Genomic DNA, 22,966 nt, shown 5'->3' with positions numbered 1-22,966 from the left:
AGGGTCATAGAGCACTGAAGTCAATTAAAGTAGGGTCATAAAGAACTGCAGTCTATCACTAGAGTCATAAAGAACTGCAGTCAACTAAAGAAGGGTCACAAAGCAATGCAGTCAACTTAAGCAGAGTCATAAAGAACTGCAGTCAACTAAATTAGGGTCATAAAGAACTGCAGTCAACTAAAGAAGGGTCATAAAGAACTGCAGTCTATCCCTAAAGTAGGGTCATAAAGCACGGCAGTCAACTGAAGTAGGGTCATAAAGAACTGCAGTCCACTAAATTAGGGTCATAAAGAACTGCAGTCAACTAAATTAGGGTCATAAAGAACTGCAGTCGATCCCTAAAGTAGGGTCATAAAGAAATGCAGTCAACTGAAGTACGGTCATAAAGAACTGTAGTCAACTAAAGTAGGGTCATAAAGAACTGCAGTCTATCCCTAAAGTAGCATCATAAAGAACTGCAGCCTATCCCTGAAATAGGATGATATGACCTTCTGAAATTGTATGGTAAACAACTGTTGTGTTCATTAAAATATGCTTATGTTGACATAATGGGGAGAAGAAAAAAATCTACCAACCTTTGAACGCTCCTGTTTAGTATAGTGATAGAAGTACGGGTTGTACTGTCCATAAAACTCTGGTTTAAGTTCATATCTCCCTTTTCCCAGGCCAGGAGACTTCCTGCAGACAGAAATTGATCCAACAATGCACTTTTCCATATCAATATGTACAATGCAGAATTGAAAATGTCACAAACCATTTTCATTTAAAACAATTTGAATTGACTTTTGTTGGATCTGCCACTTTTAATGACACTCGGTGAACGCAATAGTAACGTCAATGGAACTATACAGTATATTAAATGTGTGTCATTTGCATGGAAATGATGAACAAATTCTTTTCAATTCAAATGATGAAGATTTAAGCTTTCACCTGTAAAAACACATTTTATGAAAAACTCTACAAAATTGGTAAGACAAATCCCTAGAAACTATTCTTACATGATGGACCACAGACAATGGTAATCATGGAATTTGGTTGTAAGAAAGAAAAATAGATAGACAATATAATATTTGGATTTCAATCTGTATTCTGACACATTCACCTGTTAATCAATCCATTGGGGAGTTTGTGGGAAGATTCCATATAAACTAAATAAATGTGAATACACATTATTCGAATAAGAAATCAAAACAGAAGACAGTGACAAATCCATGTAATTAAATTGCAGTGAAATTGTGATCTCTAGAAACCACAAACTTCAATATCAACAAATTGTAATTTAAAAGCAACAAGAAAATTTAATTAATCAGTTGGTTGCAAATAGGTTCCATTTTTCAAGCATGAATTTCATGTTACTTTACTTACTTGAAAATAGCAACATCATTAACAACATCTTCTAATCCAGTCTCATTATTTACCTGAAATGAAGAAAATCTCATAATGATCCAATTTTGTTGGGCACAGGCAGAATGCTTTGTCACAGTACATATAGAATGCTTTGTTACAGTACATATACAACGCTTTGTCACAGTACATGTACAATGCTTTGTTACAGTGCATATACAACGTTTTGTCACAGTACATGTACAATGCTTTGTTACAGTGCATGTAGAATCCTTTATTAAAGTACTTTATACCCTTTCAAGCAATAAACATGTGATATGGCCCCAAGAGTAGCTGTTGATATATCAAAGAAGAATAAGCATATGATCTGATTGGTCCCAACCAGAGATAGGACCCAAGGGCTGGAATGTCACAAGTATATGATGTTGTTACCTATTCTACATAGGGTAATAACTGGATGAAAAATAAGCATAACATGAATGGTACATTTTACACTAACTGCATGTTTAACAGACTGTCAGTGATGATACCATGAATTAACTGAAGAGCGGAAGATTCCCATCTGACTTCTAAAGCGGGTGAAACAGAAATATTACTGGGTGAGAAAAAATGATAATCTAAACACCAGGATACATGGTTTTCCCTTTTCCATTTCAGGCAAGTGCATGGCGAGCATTTCTAGCTTTAAGCCAACCACAATCTTTGAAATTTTCACTCAAATTTTTGTTTGTTCTTGGGCAGTTCATGACATGCAGTCTGAATCCCTAGCTGACATTTATACTGGGAAACTTCCATAGTTTCTGTTCAATCAGATTCCCAAAGATATTTCTAATGTATTAACAGTATCCTAGCTATCAATGACATTCTAAATATCCTGCTAAAGGTCACAAGTCATACAAAAAGGAACTTTAAAACAATCCCTTATCAACCTGTGACTGGGCACTGACCCAAGCACAACTGAATGGATTTCCAATCTGGTGCCATTCAGCAGCATGAGACACATGGAAAAGGCTGATAAGCAAACAACCTTACAAAGTGCAAAGTATGGCCAGACTTCATTTAGATGCATCAAACTTCAAGCCATCCTCAATGTCTGGTCAAGGTCAGTGATGCAGAACTGATTATTGTATGCAGAAACCATTTGTCTTCTTTTCAGCCAAAGTGACCCTTAATTTTTATCCTTTTTATCCCCCTAAGAGACTGGCCTCTTCCTTACCCCAACTTCAAGCCATCTACAAAGTTTGGTCCTAATTTGTGCTGACGCCATCTTTTTTCATTGAGTTGCTCCATTTGGTAACTGTAGATGACAGGCAAACACAACCTATCATGCATTTTTACCCCCTGGCAATTCCAAGGACATACTCTATTAGGTAAATGTAGATGGCTGGCATCTAAAAACTATCATGCATTTTTACCCATTGGCCACATCCAAGGACATACTCCAGGACCAAAAGTGGTACACAGTGATAGGAAAGAATGTGATGACATTACAATTGCAATATGCATTTAACTGGATAAGGCTTTATTGAAAGTAATAATAATAATAATAATAATAATAATAATGATAATAATAATCCGATGAAACTTGTTTTTAAAGACTACATCATATACCAACTAAACGTTGTCTGTCATTAGAGGTCATCACATTATATCACAGTTGATGTATGCATAAAAAAGCAAATTTGTAGTAAATTAAGTTTCTCTGAGAGTATTCACCCAACTACATTAATGTTAGGAAAGAAGCTCCACTACCTTTCAAATTCAGCAATAAAAAAGACAAAATATGCGTTACTCCCGTCTATATAACTTAGACAAAGGGAAAAGACTCGTACTCATTAACTCTCTGGCCACTTGATTGTTGCTATGGCTCTTTCTTTAATTGTAGCTTGAGCAAAACATAAATAAAAATGCTCACATTTGTGAAAAGGGTGGATTGGTTGAATAGTAATAGGATCGGGTATGTACCCTCAGAAACATAATTTATTAAAAATTTGATTTCTCCTTTGGATAGATTCTGGGTCACATTTACATTTAATTTTAAAAAAAGGAGAAAAGGTTATAGGCAATGCTGAACATCCTACTGGTTTCTTTTCAAGACTGTATTCCCTACAAGTGAATCAAATGCTCCTAACACAAGACCATCAACACCAATGGTTACCTAAGTTGTTACAACCATACCTGGACTACTGACCATCTTGTCTAAACTGGAGATAGTCTGAAAACTGAATAATTGTATCCATCTGTGAACATGTGCTAAAATGTGAACATGTTTGAACTAGATCAGCTGTTTATTTCACATACCAGTGAGAAGGATTGGCCTGAGTTTCCTTGATATTTTATCAAAATGAAAGAATCTTATCTGATGGCATTTTATACACTTTCAAATACGACTCTAACACGTATATCATATGGGTATATATAGTACTGACATCTTCTGGTAGTGCCTTCGTCAATTCACTATGAGCCATGGGAGATATACAAAGCTGGTGAATCACTTCACGTTTCACTCTATCTGCATCTGTCACTTCTCCAATTCCAGGGACATACCTCTCACCTGAAATACATGGCATATTAAGTACTCAGAAAACATGGGCCCGAAGCTATGTGTAAAACATGGGCCCAAAGCTATGTGTCATATAATGCAAAATTCATCATTTTTTCTGTTAAAAATGGAGTGTTACATATCTGGTAAAAGTACATGCTTAAACCTTTATTCAACAACTTTAAATTCCCTTTTTCTATGAATGACATTTGACCAAAGCTGCATGCTAGGCAGTACAGGTGCATAATCAATAGACATACTTAAATGACCAGCACATAAATGAGCAATCAGACATGAATCACAGCATATCTCAAACATCATAAAAACAACTTGTTTTAATTAAACCGTCAAATAAACAAAATAACAAAGTAAAATTCAAAGGTCACCAGATCTAGTTTACAGATTGTTTCTTTGTAGGACAATGAATTAAGGTGTCACCAATTCAGATTAATTTGAAGTAGACAACGAATTACATTGTCACCAAATAGGCCTAAATTGAAGTTGACAATGAATTAAGGTGTCACCAATTAAGTCTAATTTGAAGTTGACAGTCAATAAAGGTATTACCAATTAAATCTAATTTTAACAAGGTCTAGTTTACACATTCTTGTCAGACAATGAAATGAGGTGTCACAGACTAACCTTGTTTGATCATTATTTGGTTCCAATTGTTAAAACTATCAATAACTAAAAAAGCAAACCATAACACAAATGTAAAAGCATATATCCTGGACTTTAAATTAGTTTGTTTTTTTTTTTGGGGGGGGGAATGGTAAACTAAATTTAATTATGTAATACTTGCCTGTCAGTATTGTTTATCTTACCCTTTCCATAATGGAAAAAACCTCATCTGTGTTAGATGCACCAACCTCCTGTACCCATTCCAACTCCATGTGCAATAGCACATCCTCATTCTGTTTTAGGACCCTAACTAATGATAGACAGGTGATGAGGATGGCATCTAATAGTGACCAATAATTTTACCTAATCACAAGAGTCCCTTGAAGTGACTGATACTCCACTAGGCAAAAAGGATTTCCATTAATTCAAGATCTGAATATTTCTTCCTTTTAACTATTGGGTGTTGAAACTATCTCTGATATTCTTCAAGTATAACAAAATTTTCAAATTAGCTATGATGGTTGTTGGCTTCATGCCATCTTTATTCTGGACAAAGTAGACATCAGTAGAAGTCTTTTGGTGAAAAACCCCATGACATAATGCTCATCCATTCAGGAGTAGTGCCAACAAGAATTTTAAGACAGCTGTTGTAACAGCCATATTGGATATACAACTGATGTTATTTTCATTTAGGACCAGCTAGGTATCACAAGAAGTCAATTGGTCAAAAGCCCATGTTGATACAGCCAAAAGCTGTAGCGATAACTATACCTTGCCTGTTCTGAACAAACTGTCTGCAAGGATATTATTCTTTCCTGGAATGTGGAAAACTCAAGAGTGTAATTCTTTTTGATTCTGCCCAGTGAAGAAGGTTCGAGACTTCTACACACAAAAATGGAACATGAGTAGCTCCTTGTTGTCTGATGTATGCAGCCACTGCTGTGACCATTACGCAATAACTTGATCTATGCACCTTTCTAGGGCAAATAGCACAGTTCTCTTTTCCAAACTAATTTGGATAAAATTTTCTTGAGATCTTCTTGGACTTACCTAAACACATTACATCAAGATAACTCTCTCTACCTCTTAATCCAGCCCTCACAAAAAAAACCTTCTTTTTGTCTATTATATAGATAATGGGAAGCCACTCTTACAGGTCAGCTACCCTTATTAACAGTTTATTTTACTTGGTTGAAACTTTAAAGGATGCTTGCATTACAAGGAAGGGTCAGAGGGATTTATCTATCATGTGATCATTTAAGTATTATCAAAATCATCAAAACATGTAAGAAAAGATAACCAAAAAGAGCACATTTTCCAGTACATTTATTAGCTAGGTACATCACTATTTTTCTTTTGGACACAACTTATGTCTCCTTTGAATATTTATATATTAAATTTCACAAATATAAGGCCATCAAATTAATTATAGGGGAAATAATTTCCATTCAGAGCCATTTGAATTTCAGGATCCTTGATATTAACATATTTTGGATTTATCTAAATGGTGAAAAACTTGACTGACTGGAAAATGTCTAATTTCTAGTGAGAGAGTGTTCTGACAAACACATTACACATACGAGAAAAATGACACACTACACATATAGGAAGATTTTCTTTACCTAAAAAGTATCCCACAAAGATAGTTAAACAAACTGTCTTACAAGATAAACTACTCTACTAAAGTTCCTTGGCTTCTTAGAAGTAATGCATGAAATGTATCCTATTTTACAGACATGAAAGTAAGTTCTCTTTATTTTACAGGTATGAAAGTAAGTTCTCTTTATTTTACAGGTATGAAAGTAAGTTGTCTTTATTTTACAGGTATGAAAGTAAGTTCTGATTATTTTACAGGTATGAAAGTGAGTACTCTTTATTTTACAGGTACGAAAGTAAGTCCTGATTATTTTACAGGTATGAAAGTGAGTTCTCTTTATTTTACAGGTTTGAAAGTAAGTTCTCTTTATTTTACAGGTATGAAAGCAAGTTCTCTTTATTTTACAGGTATGAAAATAAGTTCTGATTATTTTACAGGTATGAAAGTGAGTTCTCTTTATTTGACAGGTTTGAAAGTAAGTTCTGATTATTTTACAGGTATAAACATGAGTTCTATTTATTTCTGTATTGAAGTGTTTAAGGAAGAGTATATTTCAAAAGAGAATAAAATTGACTGCTTACTAAGTATGACGATCAGGAGGTCTAGGAACTCCTCGGACAAAATGATCGTCTGTCTTACACTGTCCTCTTGCCCACTAGGGATGTCATAATCATGTCTGAAATAGAATTGTACAGAATTCAACTCGGTGATTATTTACTTGTGTATAAGGCATATTTAAATGCTGCAAACAGAGTCAACACAAACCTGACATCTGGTCAAGCACCAATGATCAGACTGTATACTGTCTGCAAAATATCACAAGTCATACTAGAGTAACCGTAATGGTTTTGCTATTGTAAATGCCTATGCTTTTTACTGCATATTCCAACACAACCCACCTGACAGTCTGCCATTTTATATCACCATGCCTTGTAATGCATATTCCAATACAACCCACCTGACACTGTTCAATGCCTATTCCAACACAACCCACCTGACACTGCTCAATGCATATTCCAACACAACCCACCTGACAGTCTGCCATTTTATATCACCATGCTTTTTAATGCATATTCCAATACAACCCACCTGACACTGTTTAATGCATATTCCAAAACAACCCACCTGACACTGTTTAATGCATATTCCAACACAACCCACCTGACAGTCTGCCATTTTAAATCACCATGCTTTTTAATGCATATTCCAATACAACCCACCTGACAGTTTAATGCATATTCCAACACAACCCACCTGACAGTCTGCCATTCTATATCACCATGCTTTTTAATGCATATTCCAATACAACCCACCTGACACTGTTCACTGCATATTCCAACACTACACACCTGACAGGCTGCCATTTTAAATCACCATGCTTTTTAATGTATATTCCAACACAACCCACCTGACACTGTTCAATGCATTTTCCAACACAACCCACCTGACAGTCTGCCATTTTAAATCACCATGCTTTTTAATGCATATTCCAACACAACCCACCTGACACTGTTCAGTGCATATTCCAACACGACCCACCTGACAGTCTGCCATTTTAAATCACCATGCTTTTTAATGCATATTCCAACACAACCTATCTGACTCTGTGCCAGGGGTCATAATGCAAAATCATTCAAATGTATGATGTATATTTTTGCAAGGATTGCACTATAAAATAGGATTAGAATATGTCCATGTCATTGGATTTATGAATATATGACTTTTGACTACCCCCAATGACCCCTGGGGTGAAAGTGATAACATACCTTTGGTAGACGGTTGCCACTAACACAACATAACTACAAAGTTCTGTGAGACTCCATCCAGCAGTTCAGGGGATAATTTAGCAAAATGATGGACAGACAGACAGATGGAGGGTATTACAATATCCCAAACTTTAAAATTATCCTATACGTAATGAATAAGACAAACCCTGATTAATAATGTGCATATTTATTAGTGATGCTAGTTGTTATGATTCAGGCAATTAGATGTTTTGATTATAATTAATGGATTATCATGTTATAATCTTTTCATACAATTATCAACCTGATACTGGGTCCTTATGAGAATAAGATACATATATGTATTCACCTTAATCTTTTGTCTCTGACACAGGCTAATAATTAGTATACAGTGAATAGTCATAAAAGAATATTTTCCCAAAACTGTAGGGGTGTAGCCAATACTAAGAAAAGGACTGATATTTTTCACTTTGTAAGCAAAAAAAACCCAACATAATCTACCTACAATATTTTCAAATAACTTGACACCAAGAGTTCCTTGTTAAATCTTAAGGGGAATTAGATGCTATTTTCATTTCACATAAGAATAATAGTAGGCAATTTTATTCAGAAATAATACTGATTATAAACTAAATCAGTATAAAAAAGATAAAATGACAAATTATTTTATAGTTTTTTTACATTACAAAGGAAGACTAGAACATTAATTAGTGGAGCAAATAATGATAAGCCACAACTTTATGAAAAATTGATGATAAATATAAGATTTTCTGAATGATTTTATTGTTTGCTGTGATGATTGAAGCTTGATACTGGGATAAGGAAAAGGATTCAGAAAATTATAAAAACATAAATACCCAAATACTTAGAAAAACTGACAGCTATGATGGAAAGTTTAGAATAATTCGATACTTGGAGGATCTCTAATGAAAACAAAAGGAGTTTACATGAAAAAGAAAAATCCAAGGCAACAAAATGCTGACTTGATTTTGAGTGATTTAATTACTAATGTTTTAATTAGTTGTATTTTGCAAGTAACAGATCCTTCAGAAAACAAAAAGAGGAAAGTTCTAAAGAAAATATACTTCACTGAACATATGGAAAATGAAATATATCAAGATTACATAAGCATAAGAAGTAAACAATGAAATACATGACTTAGTAAATAGAAATTAACAATTGTAAGCAATAAGAACTAAGAAAATTCAAGGGTTGATGCTAAAATCAAAAGCAATATATTTAGATAAGGGGGGAAAAGCCAATTAAATACTTATTTAATGTAGAAAGTAGCACTTATACAAACATAATCATGTCAAATTTGGAAATGAATATAAAGATACAAAAGATATTTAGACCAAAAAAAATTTTATAATCAATGATAGGAAAACACTATTATTTCAGAAGAGACAGTACTGAAAGATGATCCAGGTCCATATGAATGCAAGCTTGCTAACAATATGTCAAAGTTTAGATGGTGAAATTATTTATCAAGAATTTGCAAAGGTAGTTAAATACATGCATAATGATAAAAGTCAAGGTTTAGATGGATTTATTGTAGTTTTTAAACATTTTTGGGTGTTTATACTGAGACCAATACACTGTGTATAGAAATCAGGTTTATTATCAGTTACTAAAAAAATGGTATCATAACATGCATACTAAAACTAAATAAAAATAGTTACCTTTTAAGGAACTGGTGACGAAGATCCTTACTGATTGTAATTTACAAAATTCTTTCAGGTTGTATCACACATACAATAAAAAGTGTTTTGGACATTTTAATACATGAAGATAAAGAGGGATTTATTTCTGATAAATTTATTGGGGAAAATATTGAATGATATAAGACATATTATTTCAAACAAGAAAACAAGATATCCATGGTCTAATTTTGTCCATAGATTTTCAGATGGCATTTGATACGACTTCCTCGAAATTTTATAGAAAAAACTGTTGGAAATACTTCACTTTTGATGCTTGAATACTAAAATGGATCAAACTATTTTAAGGGAGGTAAAAAACAGATATTGCAAAACTGAAATATGTTAGTCTTTTTAAAATGTAAAATGAGTATGTTGTCATGGAGATCCAATTCATCCATATCTATTTATTTTGTGTGTCGTGGTTCCGGGAAACATGATAAGAAACAAAGTAGCAATTAAAAGAATTATTATTAATAATACTGAAAACAACTTAAGTCAATATGCAGTATGATATTTTACATGGTAGCTAAATACATGTTAGAACCACATTAGACATACTACAAAATTTTAAAGTAAGTCAGGACTACAAATTAATATCATTGTGTAAGGAATACAGTTTAGATTAGGACCAAAGGTAATTAAAATATTTAGGTGTAATATTTTAAAAATTTAAAATATGTTATTTGGGGTTTAAAATTTGCAAGAGATCATAAAGAAGAAAGAAACAACTTTGCCATAATTTAGTCCTAGGCTTGATTTAATTTTATACAATTATTTCAATCTTTACCTGATCCACCATAATTGCCCACAAAAGAACTTAAAAAATTGTTTATTTTTTTAAAGATTAATTTGGGATTCAGAATTAGAACATATTAAAATATATTGGATTTTTGAAGAATATATACATGGAGGTGTGAAAATATTTAAAATTAAAGATTTTATTAAGGCACCTAAGATATCACAGTTGAGAAAAGCTGTTAAACAAAAAAGTAAATGAACAGCTTTATCATGCATTGATTTTAACAACATATTTACTTCTGGATACAAATAAATCATTTGTTGGTTCAAACTCTTACCAACAGGGAAAAATATACTATAAGCATGGCAAGAAGTTGAAAATGTTTTTTCTTTTTTCCCCAACATGGTGTGTGTGTGTGTGTGATTTAGATTTTTAACGTAGCTTTAACAATTTTTCAGTCACATTGCTAAGATGTCTGCAGTGTGACAGTTTATAGTGATGTCTAGCACTGGGGCATCATGCTGCAGACATATAGCATGATGTTCCACCCAGTCACATTTACCTAACACCAGGCCGACCAATCCTAACACTAACCTCTTAATGCTGAGTGCCAAGCGAGGCAGCTGTTAGTACCATTTTTATAAGTCTTTGGTATGACTCGGCCGGGGTTCAAAGCCGCGACCTCCCCAACATGGAACAATTAAAATAAGTGCGGGTCATACAAGTTTTGTATAAATGATTGGCATTAAACTGTCATTCATAATATCATCTATATAGTTCCATGTTATGGTTCCCTCTACTCCTATGATGAAGCAATCATTGTATGGATTGAAGACAACATTTTTAGATTATGTCGGTCATTAGGAAAAAATGTCAAACTTGGACAAATTTAATTCCAAATGAAAAAATGACAGCATCAATTTATTTTATTGCATAAGAAAGGATGCATAATTTTTTTAATTTCATTACTGAAGAAAACTAAAAAAATAGTCTACACATGAGATGAGGGGGTGACATTATACATTCAATAAAATAATTCATTATTTTTTCTACATGATCACAATGTTGATATAAAACTAATGGTTTAACAGTTTAAAATATTGCATAATTTTTGTATACAAATTATTTTTTTTACATAAATCCAGAATACTGGTTAAAGATAAAGGTAGTTTTTGTAAACTGGATGAGGAGTCAATTGTAAATTGGAGTGCAGAAAAGTAAATCATAATGGATTAAATTAGAACAATGGATAAAAGAAAGTTTTAATATTCGTAAGAAATTTGGCAAAACTATAATATCCGGTGCTGATATTCCAAACATTATTTCATATTTTACAGTTATAAAAAAACATTTTAAACATCAAAATGTTCTAAATCACCTTTAAATTCAGAACTTTTTATTCAGATTTTTAGTAGATATTTTAAAACTGACAAATATATTTCAAAGGTAAATCAATCCAGTAGAAAATTCATGAACAAATGGTTCAACCTATGGCTACACATATTTTTATACCCATCTGATAAGACTTAATGATCAAATGTTCACATATTGCATATCCTTCACATATTGTGTATCCTTAACATATTGCATATCCTTCACATATTGCATATCCTTCACATATTGTATATCCTTCACATACTGTATATCCTTCACATACTGTATATACTTCACATATTGTATACCTTCATATACTATATATCCTTCACATATTGTATATCCATCACACATTGCATATCCTTCGTAAATTGTGCATCCTTCTGCTGTAAAATTTAGTGCCAAAACGACACTGATTGCACTAATGTACTCAGGTGTTACAAATATTGTTTGTATAGTAATTTACACAAATATCGCCTACAGAGTGTATTTAAAAATTTAAAACAAATTGTAACATTCAGATTTCTATGTATCTGTATATGTCAGTTTGTGTCAGGTTGTATATCTCCCTATATGTAACAAACAGAATTGCCAGTATTTATCAATTAGACATGTTCAGCTGTTTATGTAATGGTATGTGCTATATGTCAATCAAGAAACAAAGTAATCGAATTTATGCTTCATTCCAAAATAAATACACAGCCATAGATTCATCTATACATAATAATATTAATGCGCATAAAGCACTACCCAACAACCTTTGAACTTTGTTATGTACTCAACATTAGTTTAAAAAAAGAATTGTCGTTTTGGTCTACTTAAAACTAAAATTTAGAGTCATACTGTGAATGAATGTGCATTGCAACAACGTTTTTAGTTAGTCTGGAATGGACAATTTTGTTTTTTTGGGGGGGCCAATTCTACTCAATTCTGCTGGTTATGGACAGGATATATTAGCTGCATCAATTCCACACAAAGTACATGTGATTTAAGCAGGAAGGGAGTCTATACTCAGCTGCATGTGAGTTTATGTTCTGTCATTAAATGTTGCAATCATAATGTGGGAAAAATATGAACTTTTTCAACTGAAATTATCAAAAAGGCCCTATGGAATACCATGTTCATTTCATTTTGAGTGAAGTAAGGAGAATGTTATTGCAGTTGGAAATGTAGTTGAAATTACATTACAATTTCATGATGTGTAATCAAGTTTTAGAACCCATGAAGTAACTCATGTAATTTGAATTTGCTGAACTAACAAAGTACATTCTGAGGAAATTCAAAACACAAATATGTAAGTATATTTTTGTCATTCTTTTTAACAGCTAAAGAAGACATGTTTATGCCTTGTCACTTGCAAGCTCTTTGTAGGGACCCCATCTATGTTAATATCTATATGGCATCTATCACTAGTCTAAATCCAAAACAGTGTATCAAAAAGTTGGTGTGTGACAGTCCATTCAGTCAGAGGAAATAATAATTCTTTGTCTTCTTGGCTTAGGCTCTGAGGCCATTACTTTTCGACAAAACCTTTAGTGGCATTTTCCCCCCTCAAATTTAGTACTTTGACTAATAAAATGGCACATCTCTGATAGATATGTGATTGCCCTTGGCCTCAATATGCTTTTCTATGCTATTTTTGTATACCCCAGACAGCACTGGTCATAGCCTGAAATGTTCCATTTATGAAAAATTACAAACATTTCTCTTAAATGTTTAAATGACCAGATTGGTATTTTCAATACTGTATCTCTCATATTTGTTGTAAAAATTGCTAATATCACATTCATTTGTTTGCTTCTTTGAAAGTTTAATTTGTGACTCAGTTAACTCGTCCACATTATTCACTTTATCTCTACTTTAAAATAGATGAAACAGCTTCTTTACTTCATCTACAAATAAATCTAACAAATGAAGAACCTAAAGCATCTACTATACAAGTCTACAGATTTTGTTTACAAAGTAGTTCTTAATATACTATACTCTTTTTAGTCGCACATGTCATGCAGTAGTCAGGTGTTTAGTATCACAAAATACTGAACAATGCAGACAATGTTAAGTTAACAGAGAAAATTATATATATATGACATTGCTTTGACTGTTTGTATATCAAATTGTGAGCTACTCATGGCATATGAATATGCTTATGGTTTCAACAGCAGACTATTGCTTGGATACTCTCTGGATCATTTCTGACTTTCCACTTGATCAATATTGATATAAGAAAATACTATCTATATATGATAAAATGGAATCACTCTCAAAAGACATTTTTTATAGCAATTTCTACTCAGTACAAAAATGTTAATGAGTTCTTTTATCCCAAAGGATATAATTTAATGAAACAGAAACATATACTGATTTCAATTACTTCTCATCAACCAATAGTAAAAATTTCAACATTTTCGATATTTTTATTCTCTGTAACCAATATAATAGTAAAACTCTCAACATTAGATATTTTTAACACTTTAGACAATGAACAGTTGTAAACATGGAAAACTAACAAAAATGTCCACTTAAAAAAGTGTAAATATTTCTAACTGATTTAGATTAAATAATATTTAGGAATGATGAATGCAGTGTTATAAACAAGTAATATACCACAAAGATTTACTACTTACTTGACCCACTGCATAAGACCAAACTTCTGAAGAAGGTGAATCAAAAACTCATCTGAGCTGATAATGGATGCTGCCACCTGAATTATTTAATAAGATTTGAATAGTTGGAAATATATAAAATGCAAACCTACTCTATTATAATTTTTCCGTCTGGTTAAAAATGTGCAATTTTGTTATACATCATTTTGAAATATCAGTAATTCACATCCTGGTTGTACCGGTTTCTCTTTCCAAACTTTCTCCTCTCAGTCCTTTTGTAAGTCATGATGACTGTGATAATCAGATTAAAAGATGTGACGAAAGCAATGCCATTTTTAGAAAGTCTAACAGGACACCTGAGGTTAAAATGTGACCTGAGGGCTATGGTTTGTAAGTCATACATTTACCTTGTGTTGTAGCTAACATTTCAAAAGCAACAAATTGTGTGCAATCCTTACTTGCTTTTATATGACCACTGCTGTATGGTGCTGGCCAATTCGCTCATTCAAATATGTGCCAATTCAGCACATGGTCAATTATTAAATTAGCTATGTAACTCAAGCATTAAACTTTAATTATTTTTTAAAATACAAATTCTAAATTCACATTATTCAAAATGTGATACTAAATCTGTATTAAGACTACTGAAAGAATGACAGTTTAAACCGATGTGCCCAAAACTTTAACCACGGAGAGTACGGAGTCACTAAAACTGAAACTGATATGAATGCTATGATGACTGCTGAAGCCCATTCGATGACTTGATACTTCAAATAGTCATACTTCAAAGAAAATTTTCTTTACAAAGTTTTTAAATAGGTAAAACACTTTAGTGGTAATTAACCAATTTCTAGTAGTCATCCAAAGGGACTGACTTATTCTATCCACACAAGGTAGGTATCTGATTATTTTCAGACATTGAATTAAATGGAAAAGAAATGATACTATGAAAATCAAATCATTACAAGCAGTTATCAATCTTAAATCTGGTTTCAGAACATGCATTATTATGAATGATTTCTTGTGCAAATAGATGGCAATAGATGATCTAGTTATATTTATCTTTTTGGACAATGTCAAGAAATGTATAAGGTGCTGTTAAGCACATGAGGGGTTCTTATAAGTAAAATAGGTCAAATCATGCAATGTACTTAAGTGTGAATTAAATGTAAAATTTCATGAAAACAATTCAAAAATGTTATTTTTTTAATTTGGAAAAAGCAGTTTTAATACAATTTCATCATTAAAAAATAAAGGTAATTAATAAATCAGGGTGTTTGCAACACTGGATATTGTGATCTCACCCAAAGGATATGTACTTGCAAGTTCATCTCACATTATTTCATACTTGCCTAGAATATCAAACAATACAAATGCTTTAATCTGTAACAATGACCCATTGTCTCAATTTATTTTCATCTTCCCCAGAATATTGAACAATACAAATGTTATAACAATGACCCATCATCAAAGAATTGAATGAACATCACAAAGTTGTGTAGGCCAAACTGATGACCAGTGGTGTGGACCAAACTGACGGCTTTCAAAGTCCTGACAATAAGAAAGAGTAACAGAATCAAGAATGCTATATTCCCTGTCGTCTGAAGTAGTACTTACTTGCAACATGACAATGTCCTTGTCGTACATTTCTGTCCTGCATTTGACATTCTGATAGAAGAAAATCTGTTCAAAATAAACAAAATGAAATTTAAAGTAACTAACATAAAAGTATAGTACACTTATAAGTCAGATCCAAACTTGCTGTTATATAATGCACCAGTAAAACAACATATTCCCTTAACTGCATTATGAAATGACAGATCAGTGTCCATCTTATTGCAACAGCAGATCAGGGTCTATATTATTTGCATTTTGCAGTGGCAGATCAGGGTCTATATTATTTGCATTATGCAACGGCAGATCAGGGACTATGTTATTTGCATTATGCAATGGCAGATCAGGGTCTTTATTATTTGCATTATGCAATAGCAGATCAGGGTCTATATTATTTGCATTATGCAATGGCAGATCAGGGTCTATATTATTTGCATTATGCAATAGCAGATCAGGGTCTATATTATTTGCATTATGCAACGGCAGATCAGGGACTATGTTATTTGCATTATGCAACAGCACATCAGGGTCTATATTATTTGCATTATGCAATAGCAGATCAGGGTCTATATTATTTGCATTATGCAACGGCAGATCAGGGACTATGTTATTTGCATTATGCAATGGCAGATCAGGGACTATGTTATTTGCATTATGCAATGGCAGATCAGGGACTATGTTATTTGCATTATGCAATGGCAGATCAGGGTCTTTATTATTTGCATTATGCAATGGCAGATCAGGGTCTATATTATTTGCATTATGCAACGGCAGATCAGGGACTATGTTATTTGCATTATGCAATGGCAGATCAGGGTCTTTATTATTTGCATTATGCAATAGCAGATCAGGGTCTATATTATTTGCATTATGCAATGGCAGATCAGGGTCTATATTATTTGCATTATGCAATAGCAGATCAGGGTCTATATTATTTGCATTATGCAACGGCAGATCAGGGACTATGTTATTTGCATTATGCAACAGCAGATCAGGGTCTATATTATTTGCATTATGCAATAGCAGATCAGGGTCTATATTATTTGCATTATGCAATGGCAGATCAGGGTCTATATTATTTGCATTATGCAATGGCAGATCAGAGACTATGTTATTTGCATTATGTAATAGCAGATCAGGGTCTATATTATTTGCATTATGCAATAGCAGATCAGGGTCTATATTATTTGCATTATGCAATGGCAGATCAGAGACTATGTTATTTGCATTATGTAATAGCAGATCAGGGTCTATATTATTTGCATTATGCAATAGCAGATCAGGGTCTATATTATTTGCATTATGCAATGGCAGATCAGGGTCTATATTATTTGCATTATGTAATAGCAGATCAGGGTCTATATTATTTGCATTATGCAATGGCAGATCAGGGACTATGTTATTTGCATTAAGCAATGGCAGATCAGGGACTATGTTATTTGCATTAAGCAATGGCAGATCAGGGTCTATATTATTTGCATTATGCAATGGCAGATTAGGGACTATGTTATTTGCAGCTGGACCCAACTTATAAGCAAGTATATACAGTATCATCAAGTATATGAACAAAGAGATGCATTTCTATTATCAAATATAAGATGGTAAAAATGTCAAGGAAACAGATGCATTTCTATGATCAAAGATGGCAGTTGCTGTTGTTGCTGTTGCTGTAGGGTTTAATGCCATTTTTCAGCACAAGATAGGCCATACATGGCGGCCAGTATTAATGGTGGAGGAAGAACCCGGAAAAAACCCGGAAAGAACCACCGACCCACGAGAAGCTACTGGCAAGCTTTCTCACATAACCACATTAGCCGAATCTGAGACTCGAATCGATGCAGACAGAGGTGTGATGGCAATGATCCGTATCGGTGAGCGCTTTAGACCACTCGGCCACTCTGGGCCCCTCAAAGATGGCAAATATGTAAAGTAAATAGATGTACAGATACATTTCTATGATCAAAGATGGCAAATATGTCAAGTAAATAGATGTATAGATGCATTTCTATGATCAAAGATGGTAAATATGTCAAGGAAATAGATGTATAGATACATTTCTATGATCAAAGATGGCAAATATGTCAAGTAAACAGATGTATAGATGCATTTCTATGATCAAATATATGGAGGCAAATAGAAAAAATAGCACTTCTAGCAACATGATGAAGTCTGACTTTCTGGAAAAACATAATTGACATTTGATGAAAATGGACTGTCATTATGAGAAGTTTGTTGAGCAGTTTGATTAGCAACTGTTCAGTTCAGAAATGGCAAATCATTCCCTCTTCCTACAAATGATTGTCATTACAGAGTAAAAATAATTCAGATTTATCTTTTGTGGTAAAAATCATTTATGTATTTTGTCAATACTGAATAGATACATACTATTCAAAGACAACATGGTATTGCATACTACAAAAAGACAGCACACATACTACTATTGAATAGCATACATACTATTCAAAGACAACATAGTATTGCATACTACAAAAAGACAGCACACATACTACTACTGAATAGCATACATACTATTCAAAGACAACATGGTATTGCATACTACAAAAAGACAGCACCCATACTACTATTGAATAGCATACATACTATTCAAAGACAACATAGTACTGCATACTACAAAAAGACAGCACACATACTACTATTGAATAGCATACATACTATTCAAAGACAACATATTATTGCATACTACAAAAAGACAGCACACATACTACTATTGAATAGCATACATACTATTCAAAGACAACAGTATTGCATACTACAAAAAGACAGCACACATACTACTATTGAATGACAACATATATACTGTCAAAGACAGCATCATACTACACAAAGACAGCATAATATGATTGAATGACAACATATATACTATCAAAGACAGCATAATACTACACACAGACAGCATACATACTATTGAATGACAACATATATACTATCAAAAAAAACCAATACTACACACAGACAGCATACATACTTTTGAATGACAACATATATACTATCAAAGACAGCATAATACTATGCAAGGGCAGCATAATACTACACAGACAGCATAATACTACACAAAGACAGCATACATACTATTTAATGACAACATATATACTATCAAAGACAACATAATACTACACAAAGACAGCAAATATACTACACAAAGACAGCATAATACTACACAAAGACAGCATAATACTAAACGAAGACAGTATAATACTACACAAAGACAGCATACATACTATTGAATGACAACATGTATACCATCAAAGACAGTATAATACTACACAAAGACATACTACTACACACACAATGACAGAAAACATACTACACAAATACTTAATCCTATACAAAGACAGCATACATGCTACACACTGACTGCATAATACTACACAATGAGAGCAGAATACTATATACAAAGACAACATAATACTATATACAAAGACACTATAATACTATACAAAGACAACATATATGCAATACAAAGACAGCATACATAGTATACAAAAACATCATACATACTACACAAAGACAGCACACATACTTCACAAAAACAGCATACATACTAAACAAAGCATACATACTATACAAAGACAGCGTAACACAACAGAAAGATGGGTGGTCTATTGTGATCCAAGAAAGGTTACATAATGATTGCCCAGTTAGTGGTCATAGAGAGAAATGCAGCTCTTCCAGTACAAGATTAACAGTCAGAGCTATAACATAAGGTCAGCACTGAGCTGCTCTTTTATTGCATGACCATAAACAACACTGGAAATAAGTAATGACAGGTCATCCTGAGCCTTCTGACATTGGCTGGTGATGGCATTGGATTGAGATAGCTCCATATGGTACCAGGCCTACTAGAATCCATAACTGATACAGACCATTTCATGGGTATAGACTGCCCTGGGTCCATAATAGCAACTAGGCACAATGGCACTAAACTAGCCATGGATCAACATAGGACTTCAGTGGTACTATACTGAATGTCTTTTGCTGTGAGTGCCTGTGTTATGATGCTTAGATGGAATATGTAAAATCTCATCATCATATGCAGTCCCCCTCAGGCGTGTTGTTGGCTAGATTGGATTCAGCGAAGATCATGAGTGATCTGTTATCTGTTGGAAGAGTCTGGTCTTGACAGAACATGGTTGTAATCTCCATTCTTTTTGTGCTAGGTTCATGATGCTAGGATGGATTATGGGCATATTGGATCCCTGTATTGGTCCCTACCTGCATAAATTGAGGCCGTGTATGAACTGGTGCTGACTGCTGTCTACCTACCTTAAATCTAATATGAAGTATAGACAGGCTGTCATACCTATCTGCAAGCAGTTCTAATGGTACCACTGAAAATGTCTGTTCCAGTTGAGGTTAACAATGCCAAATGGGATACTGGATTCCAACAACCAATATTTACTTGCATCAGATGAGGCCATGTCTAAGCTGGTGATGATTGCTTGTACTCTACAATGGATGCCATACTAAGCATAGACAGGCTGTTGTACTATTGCATAATTAATGGTGGTACTACTAATGGCATTATCCTTTCTTTTACTTGTGTGCTACCTGACTTGCTTTTAATTGTGTTCTACCTGACTTGCTTTTAATTGTGTTTTACCTGACTTGCTTTTAATTGTGTGCAATGCAAGATTGTAGTCCCAAGAATCTCCATCCAACATTTGCATGTTATATTATGACCTGAATCTGACCCCATACATTCCAGATATGTAGTAAGATTAGCTTCAGCCTGTTAAAGTTCTTGCACTGACAGCAACTTAATTGTGCCTATAATTTAGACACCTGTGAATACAGAGCAAATGGATAGCCTCCACTCGTGAAATCGTCCAAGTGTTGCATAACTAGCATGAAGTGGATGTTAATGAACAATGGTTTATGGTTTTATGGGTTTAACGCAATTCTTCAGCATGATACATGGCAGCCAGTATATCCATGAAGGAAGAACCCGACACACTTGAAGCACTGGCAAGCTTTCTCACATAACCACATAGGTCAAGCTCATGACTTGAACCAATGTGGAGAGAAGTGAGATAACAGTGATCATTAAAGGCAAGCACTTTAGACCATTCAGTCACCCAGAGCACCCAATGAACAATAGAAATGCCTAAAAATACATGTATGACCTTTCTGGTCCATAATATTAGAACGTGCAAGAAATCACCTAGCAGATCAAGTTGACATTAGGGCGATGAAGTATGTAAAGTACACATTACTGAATAAAAACTACCACTTTCAAATGACTTTTAAGCACGTGCAAGAATTCACATAGCAGATCAAGTTGACATTAGGGCCATGAAGTATGTAAAGTACACATTACTGAATAAAAACTACCACTTTCAAATGACTTTTAAAGGCAAATTGAAAATTCTTGACTGAAGAGACTATGTGTACCTGGTTGAGCAGAGAGTATCCATTACGCCTCCACATGCCTGCCTGAGACTGTGCCACTAGAACCTGGCACTGAAGGGGGTGTTCCATCAACTCCACTGGGTCTGGTTTCTGCATCATAAAAATCATAAACATGTGAGAATTGTCATAAAAATGTTAATCATACTGAGAAAATATTCTTCTGTTATTTCGCTCTGCAGCTGGTTCAATTCATGTGACTTTGTTGTACTCAAATATCAGAAACTAATATCTTCTTTTGAGAAGACTTTATTTTAATTCTCACAAATTTTTGTACAAGTAATACATAATTTAGTTATTTTGCAATTATTCGTGTAAGATTAATGGCTGGAAACCAGACACTCACATGCCTCTCAATCAGGAAATAGTTCATTCAACCAGACTCCCATGTAGCATTATGAGATTCCTACATGGCTAAGACTTCTGCCAGACCAATCAGGAGATAGAATGGAAAGGGTAATGGTATTTAAGCTACTGATAGAATGGTAAAGGTAAGGACATTTAAGCTATTGATAGAATGGTAAAGGTAAGGATATTTAAGCTATTGATAGAATGGAAAGGATATTTAAGCTATTGATAGAATGGAAAGGGAAGGATATTTAAGCTACTGACAGACTGGAAAGGGAAAGGATATTTAAGCTATTGATAGATTGAAAAGAGCATGCAAATTTAAGCTACTGATAGAATGAAAACAACATAGAAATTTAAGCTATTGATGACTGTTGCAAAGAATGGAAATTGTAAATCTTTCATCTCAATATCATCTGCATTTCACCAGCACATTCAAAAACGTTTTTAATTAAGTTCAAGTTAATGTGAAGCAGATTTTTTAGACTTAATAGCAGAGTTTCCAACATTAATAAACAACTTGCTTGTAATTTTATGTTCCAAACAAATTTTTGACTTAGGGAACACACATCATTGAATGTCTCAGCATGAACTGAATATGTTCAAAACAAATTTCTGACTAAAATACAAAATTCAGGCACTGATTCCTCAGGTTTTCTTATGAAAAGATTGAAATGTGTTTGGGAAAGAAGCATTTCAGCAAATGAGGTGATATATTTTAGTTTAGAATTTGTTTTTATGATATATGAACACAAGAGGGTCATTAAGTTAAGAAGCAATGGGAGCTAAGTGCCTTACACCAGAGATACACCACAGAAGTCAGTCCCAGGATGATCTAATCATATGACTGAAACCTGCACCCTTTCAGTCAGGAGTCTGGCAAGGTAACAACTAAACCACCATGCTCCTTGTCAATTAAGTAAACACTGGTTAATCCCATATGTGGTATGCACAAAAACAAAGTACTTACAGTCTATCAAATACTTATACCTTAAAAACCTGTTCATGCACATAAATTGTAGGATTTAGTTATAAGAATGCAGAAGAATAAACCTCTCTTGGGATGGCAAATTTATGTACACAAAAAAGCACATCTAAGCAACATTACACTTACCATCAAGTGACAGTCAGGTGATTCAAATGCAAGTCCAAATTTCCCTAGACTGATATGCAATCCTGTAATGAAAATTTACAAAGTATTTCATTTCAGGTTGAACTTATTTTCACATGCTAAAAAAAAGATTTTATCCACATTCCTAGAAAGATTGCATGGATATATATATATATATATATATATATATATATATAT

At 33.5% G+C, this 22,966-nt stretch overlaps 1 protein-coding gene across 3 annotated transcripts in view; it reads right to left on the bottom strand.

Moving 5' to 3' along the window:
* LOC149804531 (E3 ubiquitin-protein ligase UBR2-like) overlaps positions 1-22,966 on the bottom strand; it is a 214,651-nt gene that overhangs the window by 103,522 nt on the left and 88,163 nt on the right. For all 3 annotated transcript variants that reach the window (XM_089941199.1, XM_089941180.1, XM_089941188.1), the window contains 8 exons: positions 22,772-22,833; positions 21,295-21,402; positions 15,886-15,951; positions 14,290-14,366; positions 6,686-6,780; positions 3,774-3,898; positions 1,366-1,418; positions 576-678 (listed from right to left, as the gene is read on the bottom strand). In XM_089941199.1, the coding sequence (XP_089797325.1) occupies positions 576-678; positions 1,366-1,418; positions 3,774-3,898; positions 6,686-6,780; positions 14,290-14,366; positions 15,886-15,951; positions 21,295-21,402; positions 22,772-22,833 (689 nt within the window). The remainder of the gene's footprint in view (positions 1-575; positions 679-1,365; positions 1,419-3,773; positions 3,899-6,685; positions 6,781-14,289; positions 14,367-15,885; positions 15,952-21,294; positions 21,403-22,771; positions 22,834-22,966) is intronic.

This window comes from Sinohyriopsis cumingii, chromosome 2 (assembly GCF_028554795.1).
Source record: "Sinohyriopsis cumingii isolate HCF-2022 chromosome 2, ASM2855479v2, whole genome shotgun sequence".
NCBI classification, from domain to species: domain Eukaryota; kingdom Metazoa; phylum Mollusca; class Bivalvia; order Unionida; family Unionidae; genus Sinohyriopsis; species Sinohyriopsis cumingii.
Note: the sequence above shows the minus strand (reverse complement) of the source record. Positions and strands in the feature narration are given on the sequence as shown.